The sequence below is a fragment of the Apium graveolens genome, chromosome 3 (genome assembly GCF_009905375.1).
Source record: "Apium graveolens cultivar Ventura chromosome 3, ASM990537v1, whole genome shotgun sequence".
NCBI lineage: Eukaryota > Viridiplantae > Streptophyta > Magnoliopsida > Apiales > Apiaceae > Apium > Apium graveolens.
The window spans coordinates 193,439,249-193,458,222 of record NC_133649.1 but is presented as its reverse complement, the minus strand read 5'-3'; the positions used below and the strand labels follow the sequence as shown (position 1 = coordinate 193,458,222).

Here is an 18,974-nt window from a genome sequence, read left to right as displayed (position 1 = left end):
GATTCAACATTTTGAATGAAGAAAATTTTAAATCAATGAAAAGAATTTTCCTTTTTCTGCCAGTTCTTATTTTAACAATTATTTCAAACAAAGCATACTTCAACCCGGATAAGCAATCACACCCGGGTTGAAAGCAAACATTACAAGCAAACATCAATCCGGATATGGTGTCATACCCGGATTGGAAGCCAACATTAAAATAAACATCAACCCTGGAATACAATAATTCCAGGTTTAGATGCAATCGCTCCAAGCATATAAAAACCCGGATATGCTCTCATACCCAGATCAAAAGCATAAGCAGTCTACTTAGATAATTCTAAAGAAGCAAATTATGGCCAAGAAATATTCAAACATAAAGAGTTAATCCGGATTGACCACCAATCCGGGCAAATTCAAATATTACAAATGGTTTAGAAGCAAAGTACTGGAAACAAACAGAGTACTAAAAGAAAGTAACAAATTACATGGGCAAGGCCCAGAAAGCTTAAAATAGCCAAGGAATATCTAGATGAAGCTGGGACTGGGACCATCATAGGGTTCCGGCTCCCCCTGACCCTGCTCAACAGGCGTCTTGGATGTCAGGAACTCTTGAATGAAGCTCTCCCAGCTGGCCAGGGATCCGTCTTGATGTGTCTTTCTACCACGAGTCAGGCCCTACGAACTTCAGGAACCTCAGCTTGAGCAACTTCAAAATCATACTCATCACTTGCCTTGAACTAGAAAATGATGGCCTTTTTGCTTATGTTCTCCTTTGCAGCCAGGTCAGCCTTCAGTTTCTTCACATCCTTGGCAAGACCATCAGCACGGGCGTTCTCCTCCTTCAACTGTCCCTTCAACTCGGATTCCACAGTCTTGAATCCCTCATGGGACTCATCCAACTCGTCCTTCAGGTTATCAGCCCTATAATTCTCTGCCTTGATCTTGTTGTTAGCCTCTCAGATCTCATTGAAGGCAATATTAGAACAAACAGCTATGACACTCCCCACCTGAAGGGAAACAAAGAAAAACAACTAAGTACAGTAATAAGACCCGAGTATAAAGTCAAAAGATATTACGAGTTTACCTGTCCCCAGTGCCCGGTAACCCTCTTGAAGGCCGCAGCCATCCCGGAACCCTCCACTTCATCCCAATCTACATCAGCAGGGATTTCTGACATAAACTCAGCCAATTGATGTAACGCCCTCCAAACCCGGGGCAGAAGTTTGGGGTTCACAACATACACACACACACATACACCATATTTAAACCTGTATATAGAATGTTATATGCATTGACCCTTCTTTATACAACCACGGATTGCAACAGGTTAAAGTATATAAATAAGCCACCACCTTAACTTTTATTACATCGCACCAAAACCCAACTAATTCAACTTGCAACTGATAATGATATCGTTCTTACAATCTTGCATAACTCATCTACAATATAAAGCTCCTGCTAGCTCGATCCCTAGAATCCTAGCTCGCACACTGGACGGGGAATCCTCATTACCAACAATTTTCTTTTCAACTGTTGAAAACATAAAAAGGTTTGCAAGAGTGAGCTAACAAGCTCAGCAAGTCATAATAGCAATAACTGAGGTTAAACAATAACCAATTGAAATGATTCAGAAGAATCAAGTTCCTGAATGAACAATGATTAGAATTGGATGTTCACTTTTCATTTTAAAAACCAAGGTTAGGCTGTTGATCAGTCACACACTAACCCCGAGCAAGGCTCCCAGCTTTGCTCTATATACTGGATCTAAGGCACGCATTGGCCTATTATGACCACGAATCTGGTCTGACCACGAATCTGGTCCACATTTATAAAACCATCCAATTCTAAAACAATTCAATATAATAACCAATGTAATTCAATAAGCTGAATCATAAGCAACATTTATCTTGAAACATAGGGTGATTTAAAATACCATGAAGGTATAATAAGGAATTCAAAATGATTGGATTTCAATCAAGGAAAAAATCAGAAAGTAGAAGACCAAGGGTTCAAGGGTTACAAGGATTGGTCTCCTGTTAAACAAGGAATAAGGGTTGGTATGTCAAGCAATTCAATATCAGAAATCGGTATGTGTAGATATATATTTGTGGAGTAGTTTCGTATGTGTCTGGCTCGTATTTGAGAATTCAACAATTAATGGTTTATGAATAATAAGGCTTACGACTCAAGATCAATAAGAATCAGGGTTCAAGGTTGAATAGTTTAAAGCGCTTGTAATATAAATAGGATTTATTTTGAATACTAGCAACATGTTATGAGAAAGTTTGAAAATATTTGCAATAAATCTTGAAAAAGGTTTAGAAGTATTTGCCTTATCACAGATAATTTCCAACTTTACTTGTACTCATATAATAATGTTACTTTTCAATCACACTCCATCTTTTTCAATGCCTTGCTTTTATTCATCAATCACGTGCCTTCTCTTTTTACGCTTCGATTCCATTTATGGATCACTGGTTTCCTTTTCTATGCCTCGATTACTCTGCTAGACATCACAAGTATCTTTCAATATCCAATCTCATATTATTCTAATCGTCACATAGACGTCATAAGCTTCTATCTACCCTTCGTTTAACCCAAATCCGATTTACGGATTGAAAGTTATGACCAAAACAGTCAAAAAAAACCACATAGGCAAATAACACATCATTCATATATCACGTAGCACATATCACGCAATATATTCAATCAAAATAATTTTTCAAAGAAGATTCGGAGTCAAAATAATTTTCCAGGTATTTAATATGAATTTTTGAGCATTTTTTGAAATTAAAACGGGACTCCGAATCATTTTTTTAATTAAATAATAGGGTTCGAACACCTGACTCTGACTTTAAAATAATTATAATAATTATCGAGCCTTAAAAATAATTTAAAATAATATTTTAAAGCTCAAAACTATTTTTCAGAATTTTTGAATTAAAAATAAATAATTAAATCTAAATATTAAATTAATTAAAATCAATTAATAATTAATTAAATTAATTAATCAATTAATCAATTAATATTAAATTAATTGATTAATTAAAATAATTAAAAAATAATTAAAATTAATTAATAAAATAATTTTGATTTTTTTTATAATTAAATAGTTAAAACAATTTTCTGAATTTAAAATAATTAAATAAACAATTTTTCTGATTTTTAAAATAATAAAAATATCATTTTCAAAATAAAGTAAACAACAATCCTGTTTTTGTAAGTTTTTAAAACGAAAGTACGAAATTTGTGAATGAAGAAAACCATCAGGGGTCAAATTGCACTTTACCCCTTTCGATCGTCTTCTCCGGTGGCCGGCTGCCATTAACGGCGGCCACCAAACTTTTCCGGCCAACTGCAACTTGCCCAAAAACACTAAAATTAATAGTGAACACTCTTCTCAATTCCAGGAACATGGTTGTGCAATTAAAATCGATCAATAACACCGTGTTTGGCCGGAAAATCCAGCCAAAGTTTTCGCCGCCGTTTCTCGACTTTTTCCGATCAAAGACTTCCCGTTATCGTTTGTTCATGCCACTAGTACCAATCGATCCGTCTTTGGACGATCTATAATTCCATGCAATCAATTTTAAACAATAACCCTAAACACAGAATTACCCAATTCCCAATTAAGAACATTCAACCTATAAACCCTAATTTCCATTTTCCAGAATAAAACATCAATTTTCATATGTTATTGAATTCCAAATTCGATGTATAATATACCAAAATTACCAGAAAAAGATTATCTACATGATGGAATCATAAATCATATCAACAACATCATGAACAAATTTTCATAATTTAATCTATAATTAATTTAAAATAAAATAATTAAATAAGAAAAATACCTTGATTCCTACACAAAAATGGAGGGTTGATTTAGAAAGGTATTTCGAGAGATTCGATTTGATATATAGCACGCTTGAATCGGAGTTCGATAACGCCTTCGTTCGTGCGTTTGATTATGAATAACACAACATTTTTAGGGGTTTTCTCTGTAAGTTCTATATTTTTACTGATTGATTATGATTATACGAATAAAATGAAATAATAAAAGGGCTATATATTTATGGAATATTGGTTAGTGTTGGATCATTTTGGATCGATAAATTAGTTACTTAGCCGCTAAGTAACTGCAAAAATGATCCGATTTGATACCCGTATTGGATAATTATCCAAACCGGGCTTTTTATAAAACTTTTTATACGAAAATAATATAGTATTATCCCGTCTTTCGAGAATACGGGTTTTGTTGGTATATCGAAATAGTTATCGTATTGAAAATTGTACGCTGGGACGCGTACGGGTCAAACCATAATCCGGATCGAAAAAGTCAAAATACGAAAAATGTCCGGAATTACCAGATTAGGTTAGGAAGGAGTTTTCGGAAGAGTTTCGGGTTATAAAAAAACATAAAAACGGTTGAGATCGGACGATTCCTGGCTTTATAAAATAGTTTTGTAATTATTCAGAAAATAATTAATAAATTCATAAATTGATATAAAATCATATAACACTCCAAAAATCACCAGAAAAATACCACACTTATCTATATTTTATTCTGGACATATTGAAATTAACATTCTCATATTTTATCACATAAAAATATTTAAACATTATTATCAATCAACAGATAATTCACGAAAATTCACATAATAATCACATAATAATCATTTATTGATAAAATAATTACACGCGATATCCCGGATATTACAATTGAACCAGGGTCTTAGTCTTAACCTTCACAGGCCTCCCATCCGGGCCCTTTCCCTCCGAATCGCAAACAACCCGGTTAGAGACGACCGTCTTTCCCTGAGGGGCTTGGCCGGAACACTCTTCCTCTTCTTCCTGGGGGGATCATCTTCGTCAGGGATCTCCTGGATATCAAGCTCAAAGTCCCCAGGCCCATTACCTGGATCAGGAATGTTCCTGGGAGCAGATGATTCGGCCCCGCCCTCGATGTCAGCAGATCCGGATCCAGGTCCCGAGGCCCCTTTTGTTGTCTTGAAGGCCAAGCCAAGGGTGTTAAAACAGCAGCATAAGAAGAGGAAGACATGATTGCGATAAAAGCAGGATTGAAATGCGGCAAGCCTATAAGTAGATAAAAAAGCACAAGTTTAAGACTTATATAATGATACAAAGATCCGGAACACTAGGCATGTGAGACAATCCGGGTCAAACAAGACAGCTAATTCCATAAAAAAATTCTACAAGTAAAAAGCGAGTATGATCCGGAACATCATATACATCACATAATCCGAATCAAGCAGACATCAATTTTTCTATGAAGCAATTTCTACAAGTAAAAAAGCAGACATGATCCGGATCAGCATATTTAGTGAATAATCTGGATCAGACATCAAATTCTATGAAGCAATTTCCACAAGTAGAAGAAAGAGAATGATCTGGATCCATATGCGCACCAAACAATCCAGATCAATAATATCAGATATTCAAATAAAGCAACCAAAATAAATGCAAGGCAAGAAAGATCCCGGACTAGTAAAAGATTTACAACCCAGTTTGAAGAGCAACTTGTGATTCATAAAGGTATCCCGGGTTGGATGGAACCCGAGGGAGTCGTAGAATGCCCTATTTTGAGTCAGAGCCTGCCTTCCAGAACGGCAGTCTCAAACTTAGTCCGGATACCCTCCATTGTAAAGTAAGGCAAGTAGGCCATATTGAACCCTTTCAACATGATAATCTCCCCATTCCAGTACTTCAAAGAGGTCTGGTGCATCACGGGCTTAGCTCTACCCGGGCCATATCCACACTCCGAGGCCCGGAACCTAATCTCATAAAAAGGTTTCTGGCTAGACTTTAAAAAAGATAGAAGATCTGGTGGAACAGTTTCAGGGTAGGCAAGAATCCGGATTTGTTACAGCAAGCTATGAACCAGGTCATAGATTTAATCCCATTAGGGGTGATCTGCATCGGAGAAATTTTGTACATATGCTTGCAAATGTGTTTGATGAACTTATGGCAGCGGGGGCTCCACCCGAAATTGAGGTGCTCCAACCACACCAGGACAAAGCCATCTTCCGGGCGATGATAGATCCTCTCATGGGGTTCCGGCCACCTCCACTCAATATCAGGGGTCAGCTGGAACGCAGCCCGGACAACTTCATCCATCTCAGCCGGATCAGCCTCAACATAAGGATCCTTCAGTTGGTAATGATCCCGACTGACAGGGAACTCGGAAAAAGCCCTTTCGAGGGCCTCTTGGTTATAAACCCCAGGGTGACCATCACTCTGCCTCTCGTACCTAACTCTCCCATAATAAATACTATTTTCAATAGCCGGGGACTTAGTGACAAAATGATACTTCACATTGGTCCAGTAACCCTCGGGAGTAAAGGGAACATAGTTTTTCGGGAGCTTTTTATACCGGAACTTGATAGTTATCTTTGTGGAAGCAGAGGCTTTTTTACCCATCTCGACTCAGATACGTGTTCTCTCAAACGAATCAGAATCACTCTTCTCACTAGAACAACCCGGGTAGCAATTGAAAACTCTTCTAGGAAGCTGCTTGATCCGGACCATATACCTATTAAAACCAATGTGAGTTAGTCTGGGTTCCTACAATTTTTATATCTTTTGCTAAGCGGTCCGGATCAATCACATTATGTTAGTTCTACCATAACCTACCAATCCGGACCGCTAATGCAAGTCCAACCCGGCCAAACATCAACGATCCAGATCATCTATGATAAGTAAGAAAACGCAGGAACTCAAACACTTATACAAATTCAAAGTCAAACCAAAGCCAGACCACAATAAAGCAATCAAGAGCCCAGATCCGAGACCATAAGCCTAACCCGGGTCCATAAACAATTTTGAATATTCAGATTCAACTATTTAGACTAACCTAGATCCGGGTTATACACCCCATACCCGGATCAAGAAAAAACCCTTCTCCCACAAATAGCGTGCCCAAGAATCAAAAAGCAAAATATGCAACTTTTTACTTATACATACATTCGTTTTTGCCAAGAACACGAAGCAAGACTCCGAAAACCCCAGAAAAAATGAACAAAAACCAACGAAAATCGAACAAAAAGCAGCCTAGATTCTACAGATCTAAACAAGCAACAAAGCCAAACCACGAAATGAAACAATTTACTTTACGAAACGAAACGAAACCACGAAACCTACAGATCTAAACAATCTTTTAAATTTTTTAATTTTTTTAAAATATTATATTTCATATTTGATTTGAGGGATAATAAATGTGATTAGTTCGAAAAGCATGAGTTATAAACTTGTTTAATAATGAACTAAAATTCTGAGTTTGAATATAAAGTTAAACCTCGATACATAATACTCGATAAGCTAATAATTTCGATTAATTAATAAAATTTAATAGTCCTGACTCAGAATTTTTGATGTAAATTAATAACTTGCTAAATTTATAAGATAATATTTTTTTATAAAAACATATAAGTCTCATATAATATATAAACTTAATAATGTCATTTAATATCCAAATTATATAGTTACTCTAAGATTTTTTTAAAAAATAAATAAGATTATAATGCAGCTGATTCATTTTGAAATTTAATTGTTACTTCATTTTGTCTTCTACTTAATTACCGAATTCTGGTGTATTATCTATATATTGCAAAACAAAATTATACAATATTAGTGTTACTTTAAATATATCATTTCACGAGACCGGCTTAAACATAATATTTAATATTATCATCTTCCGCGTCATCTTCTTTCTCCGTTCGCATAAGACTATTAATTATTTGTTAGTTATCCACCAATTCTGTCACTGCTTAATTTTTGTTAGAAAATTAATAATTTTTTCGACATCCATTTAATCAAGAATCAATAACCTTTTCAGTATTTATATACATTGATAAATATATTGTTAATTTTTTTAATGGTATGTATTGATATATTAAGAAAAATTAATAAATTATTAATTTATCAATTAATTAGTATTTTGATTAATTAATAATTTTTTGATTTCGAGGACATTAATTTGCATAAAATAATTATTTGAAAATTTAAAATAGATGTGATAATATGATAATAACTAAAAAAGGAGAGTGTTTGTTTTGATTTCTGTTTTTTGGGTGAGAAAACAAATACTCCCAGTGTCTAAACTATTTTTTTACACTTTTTTTGTTGGGATGTAACATTCAATTCATTACATTTCAAAATTTATCCCAAATAGTCAATAAATGCCACTACTTTACCGAATTACCTCTCTTTTAACACTATTTTTACTGCACCATCTCATTTTTATATATTATAAATTAATAGATACAACTATTTCACCGTTTTTTTCACTAATTTATACATATTTTTTTAACCTCGCACAAACAAACCTAAAAAATTGGGCGGTATGTGAAGCATATGAGTTAACATATTAGTTGAACTTGAAAGACATTGTATTTGTATATTTGGAAATTGGGGGGCTATAGAACGACGCAGCGCACAAGATTACCCCCCCCCCCCCCCGCCCCTTCCTCTGCCGCTCCCTCTCTTTGTCCCAAACTCTTGTTTTGTTGAATTTGAATTAAACAGGTACCTACCAACAATCATGCTTCAAACTACCCCTAAACCCTGATTTTAACTTTGCTATAACTTTACCCAAACATATGTAAGTAAATATACAAACCCTAGAATTTAATGTTCTAACTTCTACATTCCACTGGGCTTTATATTATTCCTTTAAAATGTAAACACAAACAGGCGGCACTTACATTATATTAATGGTGAGTTACTCTTTTCTTGTTTTTAAAGTTCACACCTTTAGTTTATTTACATGTGTTCTTTTTCTATGGTTCATGTATGTGTATGCCAAGTCGACTGTGTTTATATGTTTTGTTTGCATTGCTAAATTTTGAAGTTTTTTTTATGTTAAGTGTTTTATGTGGTGTTTGTTTGTAGTTTATCCAAGCATTTCGTGTTTCCAAATTGGAATTAGGTGTTGTATTTTATTGAAAGTTGTTTGCTTTTTTTTGTGTGCTTTTAACAGTGTTCTAAAGTGATGAATTTGAGTTTTATATACAGTTTAGGTTTTGGGATCAAATGAAACATGGTTCATGTGCGGAAGAGATACATTGGCAGTGAACATGGATAACGAGGTCTTAGAATTTGATATAGCTTTGGGGGGTGGAAGTGTGGGAGATGATGTTGTAGTGGATATTGAAACTGCTCTTGATGATGTTGACCAAGATATGGACAATAGCTCACCTGTGGATGGTGCTGCGTTTAGTAGTTCGTTGGGTGTTGGTGGTGGACAACTGTTTGTTCCTCAGGGAGACCCGGACCTTGAGCCTTATGAGGGAATGGAATTTGAATCTGAAGAGGCTGCCAAAGCATTTTATAATTCGTATGCCCGGCGGGTTGGCTTTAGCACACGTGTAAGTTCTTCCCGTCGGTCAAGGAAGGATGGGGCAATCATTCAGCGGTCATTTGTTTGTGCCAAAGAAGGGTTCCGCAATTTGAATGAAAAGCGCACAAAAGATAGAGAGATCAAACGTCCCCGCACCATAACCCGAGTCGGATGCAAAGCAGCATTGTCTGTGAAGATACAAGAAGAGTCTGGAAAGTGGGTTGTTTCAGGTTTCGTTAAGGAGCACAATCATGAGCTGGTCCCCCCTGATCAAGTTCATTGCCTACGTTCCCATCGGCAAATCTCAGGCCCTGCTAAGACCTTGATTGACACCTTGCAGGCAGCTGGGATGGGTCCTCGCCGTATCATGTCAGCCTTGATTAAAGAATATGGAGGTATAAGCAAAGTTGGGTTTACTGAGGTGGACTGCAGGAATTACATGAGAAATAACCGCCAAAAAAGCTCAGAAGGTGACATTCAGCTGCTTTTGGATTATTTGAGACAAATGCATGCAGATAACCCATCCTTCTTCTATGCGGTGCAGGGTGACGAAGAAGAATTTACTGGTAATGTTTTCTGGGCCGATCCAAAGGCAAGGGAAAATTACACTTATTTTGGTGATACTGTCACATTTGACACAACTTACAGGTCAAATAGGTATCGCTTGCCTTTTGCACCTTTTATCGGGGTAAATCATCATGGACAACCAGTGTTGTTTGGGTGTGCTTTCCTTACAAATGAATCAGAATCATCATTTATCTGGCTATTTAGGACATGGCTTACTGCAATGTCTGGACGTCCTCCGATATCAATTACCACAGACTACGATGCATTAATAGGTTCAGCTATCATGCAGGTTTTTCCACAGGCCTGCCATCGTTTCTGCAAATGGCACATTTTCAAGAAATGCCAAGAGAAGTTGTCCCATATGTTCCTTCAACATCCAAGTTTTGAGGCAGACTTCCATAAGTGTGTAAACTTGACTGATTCAGTGGATGATTTTGAGTCTTTCTGGTTTTCTCTAGTTGACAAGTATGAACTCAGGGATCATGAATGGCTTCAAACACTGTACTCTGTTCGTCGGCAATGGGTGCTAGTATATATGCGTGATAGCTTTTTTGCAGAAATGTCTATTACCCAACGCAGTGATAGTATGAACTCTTTTTTTGATGGGTATGTTAATGCTTCAACTAGTTTGAGTCAGTTCTTTAAATTATATGAAAAAGCATTGGAGAGTCGGAATGAGAAAGAAGTAAAAGCTGATTATGACACGATAAACAGTTCTCCTGTTCTGAGGACCCCTTCTCCGATGGAGAAACAAGCATCTGAGTTGTACACAAGGAAATTATTCATGAGATTCCAGGAGGAGCTGGTTGGGACACTTACTTTCATGGCTTCAAAAGTAGAGGACAATGGAGAAATCACAACCTACCAGGTCGCGAAATATGGGGAGAACCATAAAGCAAACTATGTCAAATTTGATGTCCTAGGTATGAGAGCTAAATGTAGTTGCAAGATGTTTGAGTTCTCAGGTCTTCTTTGTAGGCATGTACTGGCTGTCTTTAGAGTAACAAATGTTCTTACCCTTCCATCTCATTATGTTTTGAAAAGATGGACTAGAAATGCAAAAAGCAGCGTTATCTTGGAAGAGCATTCTAACAACAAATATAGCAGCTATTTGGAGTCTCATATTTACCGATATAATACTCTACGCCGTGAAGCCTTTAAATTTGTGGATGAAGGTGCGGAATCAGTCGATACTTACATTGTGGCAGTAGATGCTCTACAAGAGGCTTCTAATATAGTTGGTTTTGCCATTAAGAATGAGGGAAAAATGGCCATGATGAGTGGGCGTAATAAGGAAGATTTGTCCAATCGAGCAACTCATAGCACTTGGAATCAGCAGGGGACCATGGGTCAACAGCTGTCTGAGGTTATTTACTTCATCTTGGCACTTTTACTGTCTGAGATTCATTCTTTTACTGTTTTACATGTTAACTATGGTCTTATACATGTTAAATCTTATGGAAAAAGTTATATTTCTCTGCGCTTTCTCTTTGTATTTTGGGGATAAATGCTTGTTAATCTCGAAATAACTTATCAGATTTTTTTTCTTGTTCTTTTTTAAATTTTTACTTCAAGTGTTCAATTTTTGTAATTTATTCTCTTCTGCTTGAGGTAAGTAGATAAGTATATAAGTCATCCATAGGAGATGTACCCAGGATAGAGAAAATCAAATTGATGGAAGACTTCTATTCACCATTATACTGTAACCTTTAGATGGTGCTTTGTGGGTACAACCTTGAGGCCATGCCGGTCATTTTGTGATTTTGTGGTGATTTTACATTTTCAGAGATGTGTATATTTTTCGAAGCCTCTCTCTTCAATAGGTCCAAATCGATGATGTTTCATACAGATTGGAACTATCATACGAAGGAAAAATCACAGAAATACTTGCACGGAAATCTAAAAATTTCAATAATCATAGTAATCTGAATATTATGTTACCAATAAACTTGAATCCTATCATGATAAAGTTACACATATTTTCATAATCAACTTTTATCTATAAAATATACCATGTGATAACTGCTATTGTCTCAACTGCAAAAGTAGCTTCTAGGATGACTGCTTCCCTCACATTTGTAAACTCTTAGCGACTCCCACAACCTATGTGGGATCCCTTAGAGTTCTCCCCTTCTCAAATAGGGATAGGCATGGCTTCCCTGCACACAATGTCGGCCGCCTCGTTAAATCCACTGTTGGACCCCTAATTAAGCTTATACCGGCTCACCCCTCTGTATAATGGGATCTTTCTGAATAAAGCTCTAGCCTACCTCGGTCCACCCAAACTCAAAAACTAATTAGATACATGATTCCAACCAACCGTAGAGTTCTCCCTCTTCTCACATAGGGATAGGGCATGGCTCCCCCTCCCCATGTTGGCCTGGACTAGGCCTCATTACATCCAGTCTTGGATTCCTAATTAACTCACATGGGCTCATCCCTCTGTACTAAGGGATCTTTCTGAATAAAGCTCTAGCCGACCTTGGTCCACCCAAACTCATAAACTTATTAGGAACATTGTTTTAATCATGTAAAATTAGGCAAGACAGAGATTAGGACAATGAAATTAGCATGGATTTCCAACAATAATCTCAGACAGAAGTAAAAGTTTCAATATTAGATATACATATGAATGATCCATAACCTTCATCGTTATAATAAAGTTACACAGTCTTCCCTCGTCAAATCAGTTTCTAAATGATAAGCTTTTCTAATCTTAACCTAAGAGATATTATATCAACCATGATAATAATTTTTTTTTAAAAAAAACATTCTTATATATATATTGGTCTTCGAAGGCCTGTAGTGTTGTTTGACTTTGACTCGTGTTTTTTTGTTAGGTCTTTCATGGCTTTCCTGCATTACATAGGTTAAGGTTCTTTGTATTCAGTATTCTCTGTTCAGCACCAATTTCCTGGTAGGTCACCTACCTCAGATACCCTCTTTGCCACAACCCATAGGATACACTTGAGGACCTTTAAGGATCGCTGATATAATGCATTCAGCGGTGAGCAAGCTTGGATGAATTTCCCACGTTTATATAGATGTCTCTACATATTTACATATAACTAATAATGGTCTACAAGTGAGTACTAGAATATAACTTGTGTTTATTTGTTAGTTATGATTAAAGACTATTTGTTTACTGAATGACATGATATTTTGATATATCATGTTGCAATTAAATATATTTAATAACACATTCGCAATGCATGTAGATACAATACCATTAATGATACAGTATCTCTTAGGACTTATAGTTGCAATGTAAAGACATTAGCCAGCAAAAGTCATTCTCTTAAGTGTCTTTGGTTCCAAGTAAATCAATTTTATAACAATGGTGAAGAAAGCTGGTCAAGGGTGAGAATTTATATCTGAAGGAGGAAGTCCTTTCCAATTCTTCATTGTTGTTTTATTCTATTAACTTAAATATTAGTAGGGAATGCATGTGCATATAGGTCCTTTTTGAATAAATGACTACTAATAGGATAAATGAACCGATTTATTAGTGAATATGAAAGGGGAGGCGTCCTCACTTATCTCATTTGAAGAACAAGGTGTAAAGAGGGTTGGATGTAGGCAACCATACCCCTACTGAAGAGAGTAGAGTAGAGAGGTTGTTCAGAAAATGACCCTATTGTTAGGTCCAAAGATTAAATACAGATGGGGTAAATGTATTTATATTCATTTTTCAAAACTTGTGCAGCGGAATTATGAAACTTAAAACGAAAGACACAAACACACATTTTGGGGTTAAATTCTTTCATTAAGAAATATAACCACGTGGGATTTGCTTACAACCCCGAATACAAATATTCAATTCAACAAGAAAAACAAACACATAAAAATAGATATCTTATTAAATCCAGTGTATATTATATCACTCTAAATTAAATATCCCTTATAAAGATGAGTTTACAATATAAATGAACTATATAATTCAGTTTATCTATGTAAGACTTTATTAGATGGTGTAGATTGATTTGGACATCACTTCTCCTTTGAAAACCTTAAAGAAATCGAATGATTCAATCAAGAGTATTCGTTTTGGCAGAGATTCTCTATATTGTGCTAGAGAAGAATGTTTGTCAAATCAATTGAGGTTTGATTGATATAGAATAGGTAGCTTGATTGGAAAGATAGGTTGACGTGGCTTCATATAAACCAAGTAAAAGGAATCTTGTAGGTGTTGTCTTGTCCTTTTCTTCGTGTAGAACTCGACCAAATCAAGTTATTAACTTCAAGCAATCAACCAAGAAAGGCTCCTTGTATTTTGCCTTCAAAAATTTTAAACTCATGAAGTTAGATCTCGACTATAATGGCTTGTAGATGCCAGGACTCAACCAACTTCACCTTGCAGAGCTTTTATGACATGGACTCTAGCAACCAAGGTCCGGGAATCGACAAGAATGCTTCCTAGAAGAGTTTGCCTTTGATTTTTCCTCACCAACACCTTGGACTCAACCAAATGCACCATAGAGAGTCTAGGACTCGACCAATAGTAGTAGTAGAGCCTTGGTACATAGAATCTAGAAGCCAACACTCTAGAAATCGGCTAGAATGGCTCGACCAATCTCTTGTAGAGAGCTACAAGTGGACTTATTTGCTCAGTATAGCTAGGACTCGACTATGTTGCCTTGTGTGAAGTCCTAGTACTTCGATTTTACAAGCCTAAGCTCTATGACTCAACCAAGCAGCATAGTACAAACTACAAAGTACTTAAAATTATTTTTAAGTCCTTAATCAAGAATCCTTAGGTTCTGAGCTATAGTCCTTTCAAGTCTTCAATTTTCAAGTCTTCCAATATTCAAGTCTTCGTATTTAAACCTTGAACATCCTTCTCGAATACGAATCCCACTTAACAGTTCTTCTAATAATAATACTTATTTTCCTTTCACAAATCACTGACGCCTAGTGCAATTGGTTTGATTCACAGACGACTAGTTCCGCTTTCAGGCATTCGTATTATAAAATCTATAAACCATTGTTAAGTCTTCTACCATATCAAATCAACTTCACTAGGAATCTTTTAGGTCTTTACGCTAATACCGAAAACTACTTCGAATGCGTTCGACCTTATTACTCCGTTGCCTGAACACTTATGCTAATTTTTAGAATTTAGAGTCATATCCAAGAATTTAAAACTTTCCAAAGTTGAGAGTTGGACTACTTTTGATGTGTTCCATGTCCTCTTTGGCTTCCCATGTCCTTTCCAATTCTTCATTGTTGTTCCCAATTTTTCAAATGTTCTTCCGTCCTTACATTTTTGTTTTCCTTTTAAACTAATTATTCCATTATTTAGAATTTTTAATAGGTAGTGCAAGTGCATATAGGTCCTTTTGAATAAATAATTACTAATATAACAAATGAACCAGTTTATTTATTGAATATGGAAAGGGAGACGTCCTCACTTATCCCATTTGAAAAGCAGGGAGTGAGGAGGGTTGGATGTATGAAGCCTTATGCCTACTCAAGAGAGTAAACAGAGTAGAGAGGCTGTTTCTAGAAAATGACCTCAGGTATGCTAGGTACTAGAGTTAAACCAATTACCTCTTGGCTCGCGGTCATCGATTGGGCACCTCAACCACTGTGCCAATGCAACAATAAGTTAATTACATTCCAAACTGCGACACTTATACTTAATTTTTAGAATCATATCCAAGGATCTTAAAATTTCAAAAGTTGAGAGTTGGACTTCGTTGATGTGTTCCCAGTTCTCATGTCCACTGTCCGTACTACAACATTAATGATATTTAATCTCTCTGGACTTGTTTTTCCCCAGCCAAAGTCATCCTCTTAAGTGTCTCGTGTCTTCGCTTCAAGGAAATCAATTATAATACAATGGATAAGAAAGCCGTTTAAGGGTAAAATTTCCAGTTCTTCATTGTTGTTCCCAGTTTTTCAAATGTTCTTCAATTCTTACATTTTGGTTTTCCTTTTGATTCATTCATTCCACTATTTTAATTTTTAATAGGCAGTGCAAGTGCATATAGATCCTTTTTGAATAAATGATTACAAATATAACAGATGAACCAGTTTATTAGCGAATATAAAAAGGGAGACATCCTAACTTATCCCATTTGAAGAGTAGGGTCTGAGGAGGGTTGGATGTACGCACCCATGACCCTACTCGAGAGAGAGAGAGATGCTGTTTCCTGAAAATGACCCCTAGTAGCATGTCGGGAACTAGAATCAAACCCATCTCCTCTTCCTCAACCACTGGTGACTAGGCCCACGTGACAATAAGTAATTTGCATGCCGAGTTGCGACACTTATACTTATTTTTAAAATCAAATCCAAGGATCTAATATTTCCGAAGTTGAGAGTTGGACTTCTTTGATGTGTTCCCAGTTCCCATGTCCACTTCCTATATTAGAGTTCGGGTAACTTGGATAAAATTTAATTCAACAAATTGATAACTAAAGCTGCATTATCTCTATTGGTTCTACTCAGGGAAAGGTTCTTTATTTCCATTTACTAAATACTATTCTATGCATTTAGTAAATGAGATTTTTAAAATTACCAGGGACATATCAGGAACTCAACCATTGGCCTTGATCAATTCCCCAAAGTTAGTCATTTAGTAGATAACTTTTTCCCAAAGTCCCAGCAATCCGTAGCAAAAACTTTCATTGTTAAGGGGTCTTCCATAGCCTCTCTGGCAAGATGATCCAAATAGCCATTCAACTTCTCAGGAATATGGACTATGTAGTATGGTTAATGCTGATACTCATTTAAAACTCAAATTCTTTCTAGTGATTTTTTCTCCTTGCTCCGTCCTGTACACTTGATGGCTATTTACTTTTTGTATTATAACCACAACAATATTACAATCAGACACTTGTTATCCTAGATGAAACTGGAAAAAATTCATTGTAGAGGAGTCAGCTTTATCTCCATTAAAGTTTAATACTATCGCAGAATGTATTAATGTAAACTTAATTCGACTTCTTTCTCTTTGGTAAATGTAAAAACTTGGGTCTTTCCTAAACATGCTCTACTGCTCTCTCTAAATTAATAGCTTAGTAATACTTCCATCGATCAACTTGAACTTGTGATAAACTGCATAACTTATGATGAAGAAAATAATCCGAGTGGCACTAATTTTTGTGTTTTATTTGTTTTCATCAGTTAAATGTGCGAAATTATTATATACAGGTGGTTGAATCATGCAAGTGTGATATCTTGATATAAATGACTGCATTGGGCTGTATATATTACACAACATTTTCTTTTAGCTCATTGTTAAAGTCCTCTTGTACATTTGTCTGTATTGTTCTTGTTAAATGTTAATAACCTGGCCCGCAATTAAAGTATTTGTAGTATCAACTTCAAGAATTTCTTTTTAATTGGTCATGAATGTTATTGGTCAACTGTTCATGAGCTAATACTAACAGGATTCTTCGTCCTACATTTATTCACTTTGATATGTTAATTGTGTCGGTAACTACGATACAACATTTATAGTTGAAAGTTCTGGTCTTATATTGTAGGATGATATGGACAAGAAGATTCGAGAACTTACTGAAGAACTGGAATGCGCAAATAGGAAGTCTGAATTTTATAGGGCGAAACTGCTTTCAGTACTTAAGGATATTAAGCAACATAAACAACAGTTATCTCTGAAAGTTGAAAACATAAAGCTTAACCTGAGAGACAGTATGTAAAGGTATCGCATTATGCATTATTCTCTATTAAGGAAGCTGGAATGCATTATATCGAGTATAATATTGCTTGCTCATTTTCAAACTTGAACTAGTTACTTTTCAAATTGTTAAGCTTTGCGTTGCATATTGTGATATAATTCTTCCCACTCCCTTTCTCATATAATACCATTGAATTATTTTTGTCTCTTATAATTCACCTAAAGCAATATATCAAACATTGAGCTCCCAGATTGTAACTATATATTATACCTAAGGTGGAAAATTTCTTATATATGTTAAGCTTTAAACGACTATATGGGATGGCAGAGGGAGGACCTCTGAAAAGCTTTTTTAAATATGTGAACATTGTGGTTTGATAGACGTTTTATGTTTAAATTAATATAGCTTGATTGGAACTTTTGTTTATAGTAGCCTTGCAATATGTAAAGTGAAAAAGTAACTTTTTTAATTTTTCGAGAGAACCTTACTCCATAGTTTATAGAAATCTATAGTTTGATTTATTGTGGGACCATGGTAGCATCCATATCTGGGTAGAGTCTAATTACCAGAGTTCTATCCACTAAGCGAGAACATATATTTATTGATCATCTTAAATGCAGTAGCAGCTATGGCATATTTTTACCGGCTCAGTTTGCATTGTTTTATTTTTATCAACGGACCTAAGTTTTCCCACTTGTTTGTCCGAGTTGTGAATCTCAAGTCCATTTGTATTGAAATTACAGATTATAACTTTTCGGGTGACATGCTTTAAGATTTGGGTAGCCCAGGAGAGTGAAACTCAAGCAGCAATGATATCCCATTAGACGTCTATCTTTTTTGATGAAGGATTTCCGTCTTTATATTTTTCTACATTCAGAATACATGAAAAGGAGCTAGTCAAGATCCTAAATATATGTACATGATATACTTTTGCCGTTTATTTGTTTTCTTTGTATTTTGAATATAATACCGAAAGAGGATGTTAATCTAGACTGGACGATTAGTAGTACTAACACAAATCTATCTGAAAAAAAGAAAGTGGTACAGGTAGCTGGAGAATTTATAGTTGAATTTGGTAGTTTGGTGGTAGACTTGAAAAATGTTGGGAGCAGTGCAGTGGAAATGCAAAACCAACAGCTGGGACTGGTGGAGTAATATGAATGTAGTTGCTGTGTATCTGCAGAGTCTTTAACTGCAACTTCCATCTCCCAACTAACAATTGTTACCCACTTAGAAACGTTGCAGCAATTGGGCGAGTATAAAAAAGAACAAGCAAATCTAATAGAGAGATATGGGTGTGAATAAAGGTGAGTTATTATTCACACGCAACAGCCGAATGTAAGCGCGGGTCATTATACAAACAAGAGTGGTTAAACGGAATGTACGACTGGCGACTAGAGTGTATAATAATAATACGAGTACAG

At 35.8% G+C, this 18,974-nt stretch overlaps 1 protein-coding gene across 3 annotated transcripts; it reads left to right on the top strand.

Moving 5' to 3' along the window:
* Positions 1–8,434: 8,434 nt before the first annotated feature.
* On the top strand, positions 8,435–18,540 carry LOC141712998 (protein FAR1-RELATED SEQUENCE 5). 3 transcript variants are annotated; one of them, XM_074516175.1, is made up of 4 exons: positions 8,436–8,714; positions 9,018–11,270; positions 17,398–17,573; positions 18,294–18,540. In XM_074516175.1, the coding sequence occupies exons 1-3, from the start codon at positions 8,712–8,714 to the stop codon at positions 17,569–17,571; spliced, it is 2,430 nt and encodes an 809-aa protein (XP_074372276.1). In that variant the 5' UTR covers positions 8,436–8,711; the 3' UTR covers positions 17,572–17,573; positions 18,294–18,540. The 3 variants fall into 3 exon arrangements, with proteins under 3 accessions (XP_074372278.1, XP_074372276.1, XP_074372277.1); XM_074516176.1 differs by having other exon boundaries at positions 9,013–11,270; XM_074516177.1 differs by lacking the exons at positions 17,398–17,573; positions 18,294–18,540 and having other exon boundaries at positions 8,435–8,714; positions 9,018–10,827; positions 10,949–11,262.
* The last annotated feature ends 434 nt before the right edge of the window (positions 18,541–18,974 follow it).

What these genes read in the sequence shown, in the direction of transcription:
- LOC141712998 (XM_074516175.1), top strand. An exon ending in TGGGTCAACAGCTGTCTGAG is followed by an intron (nt 11,271 to 17,397) that starts GTTATTTACTTC and finishes CTTATATTGTAG; the next exon opens with GATGATATGGACAAGAAGAT.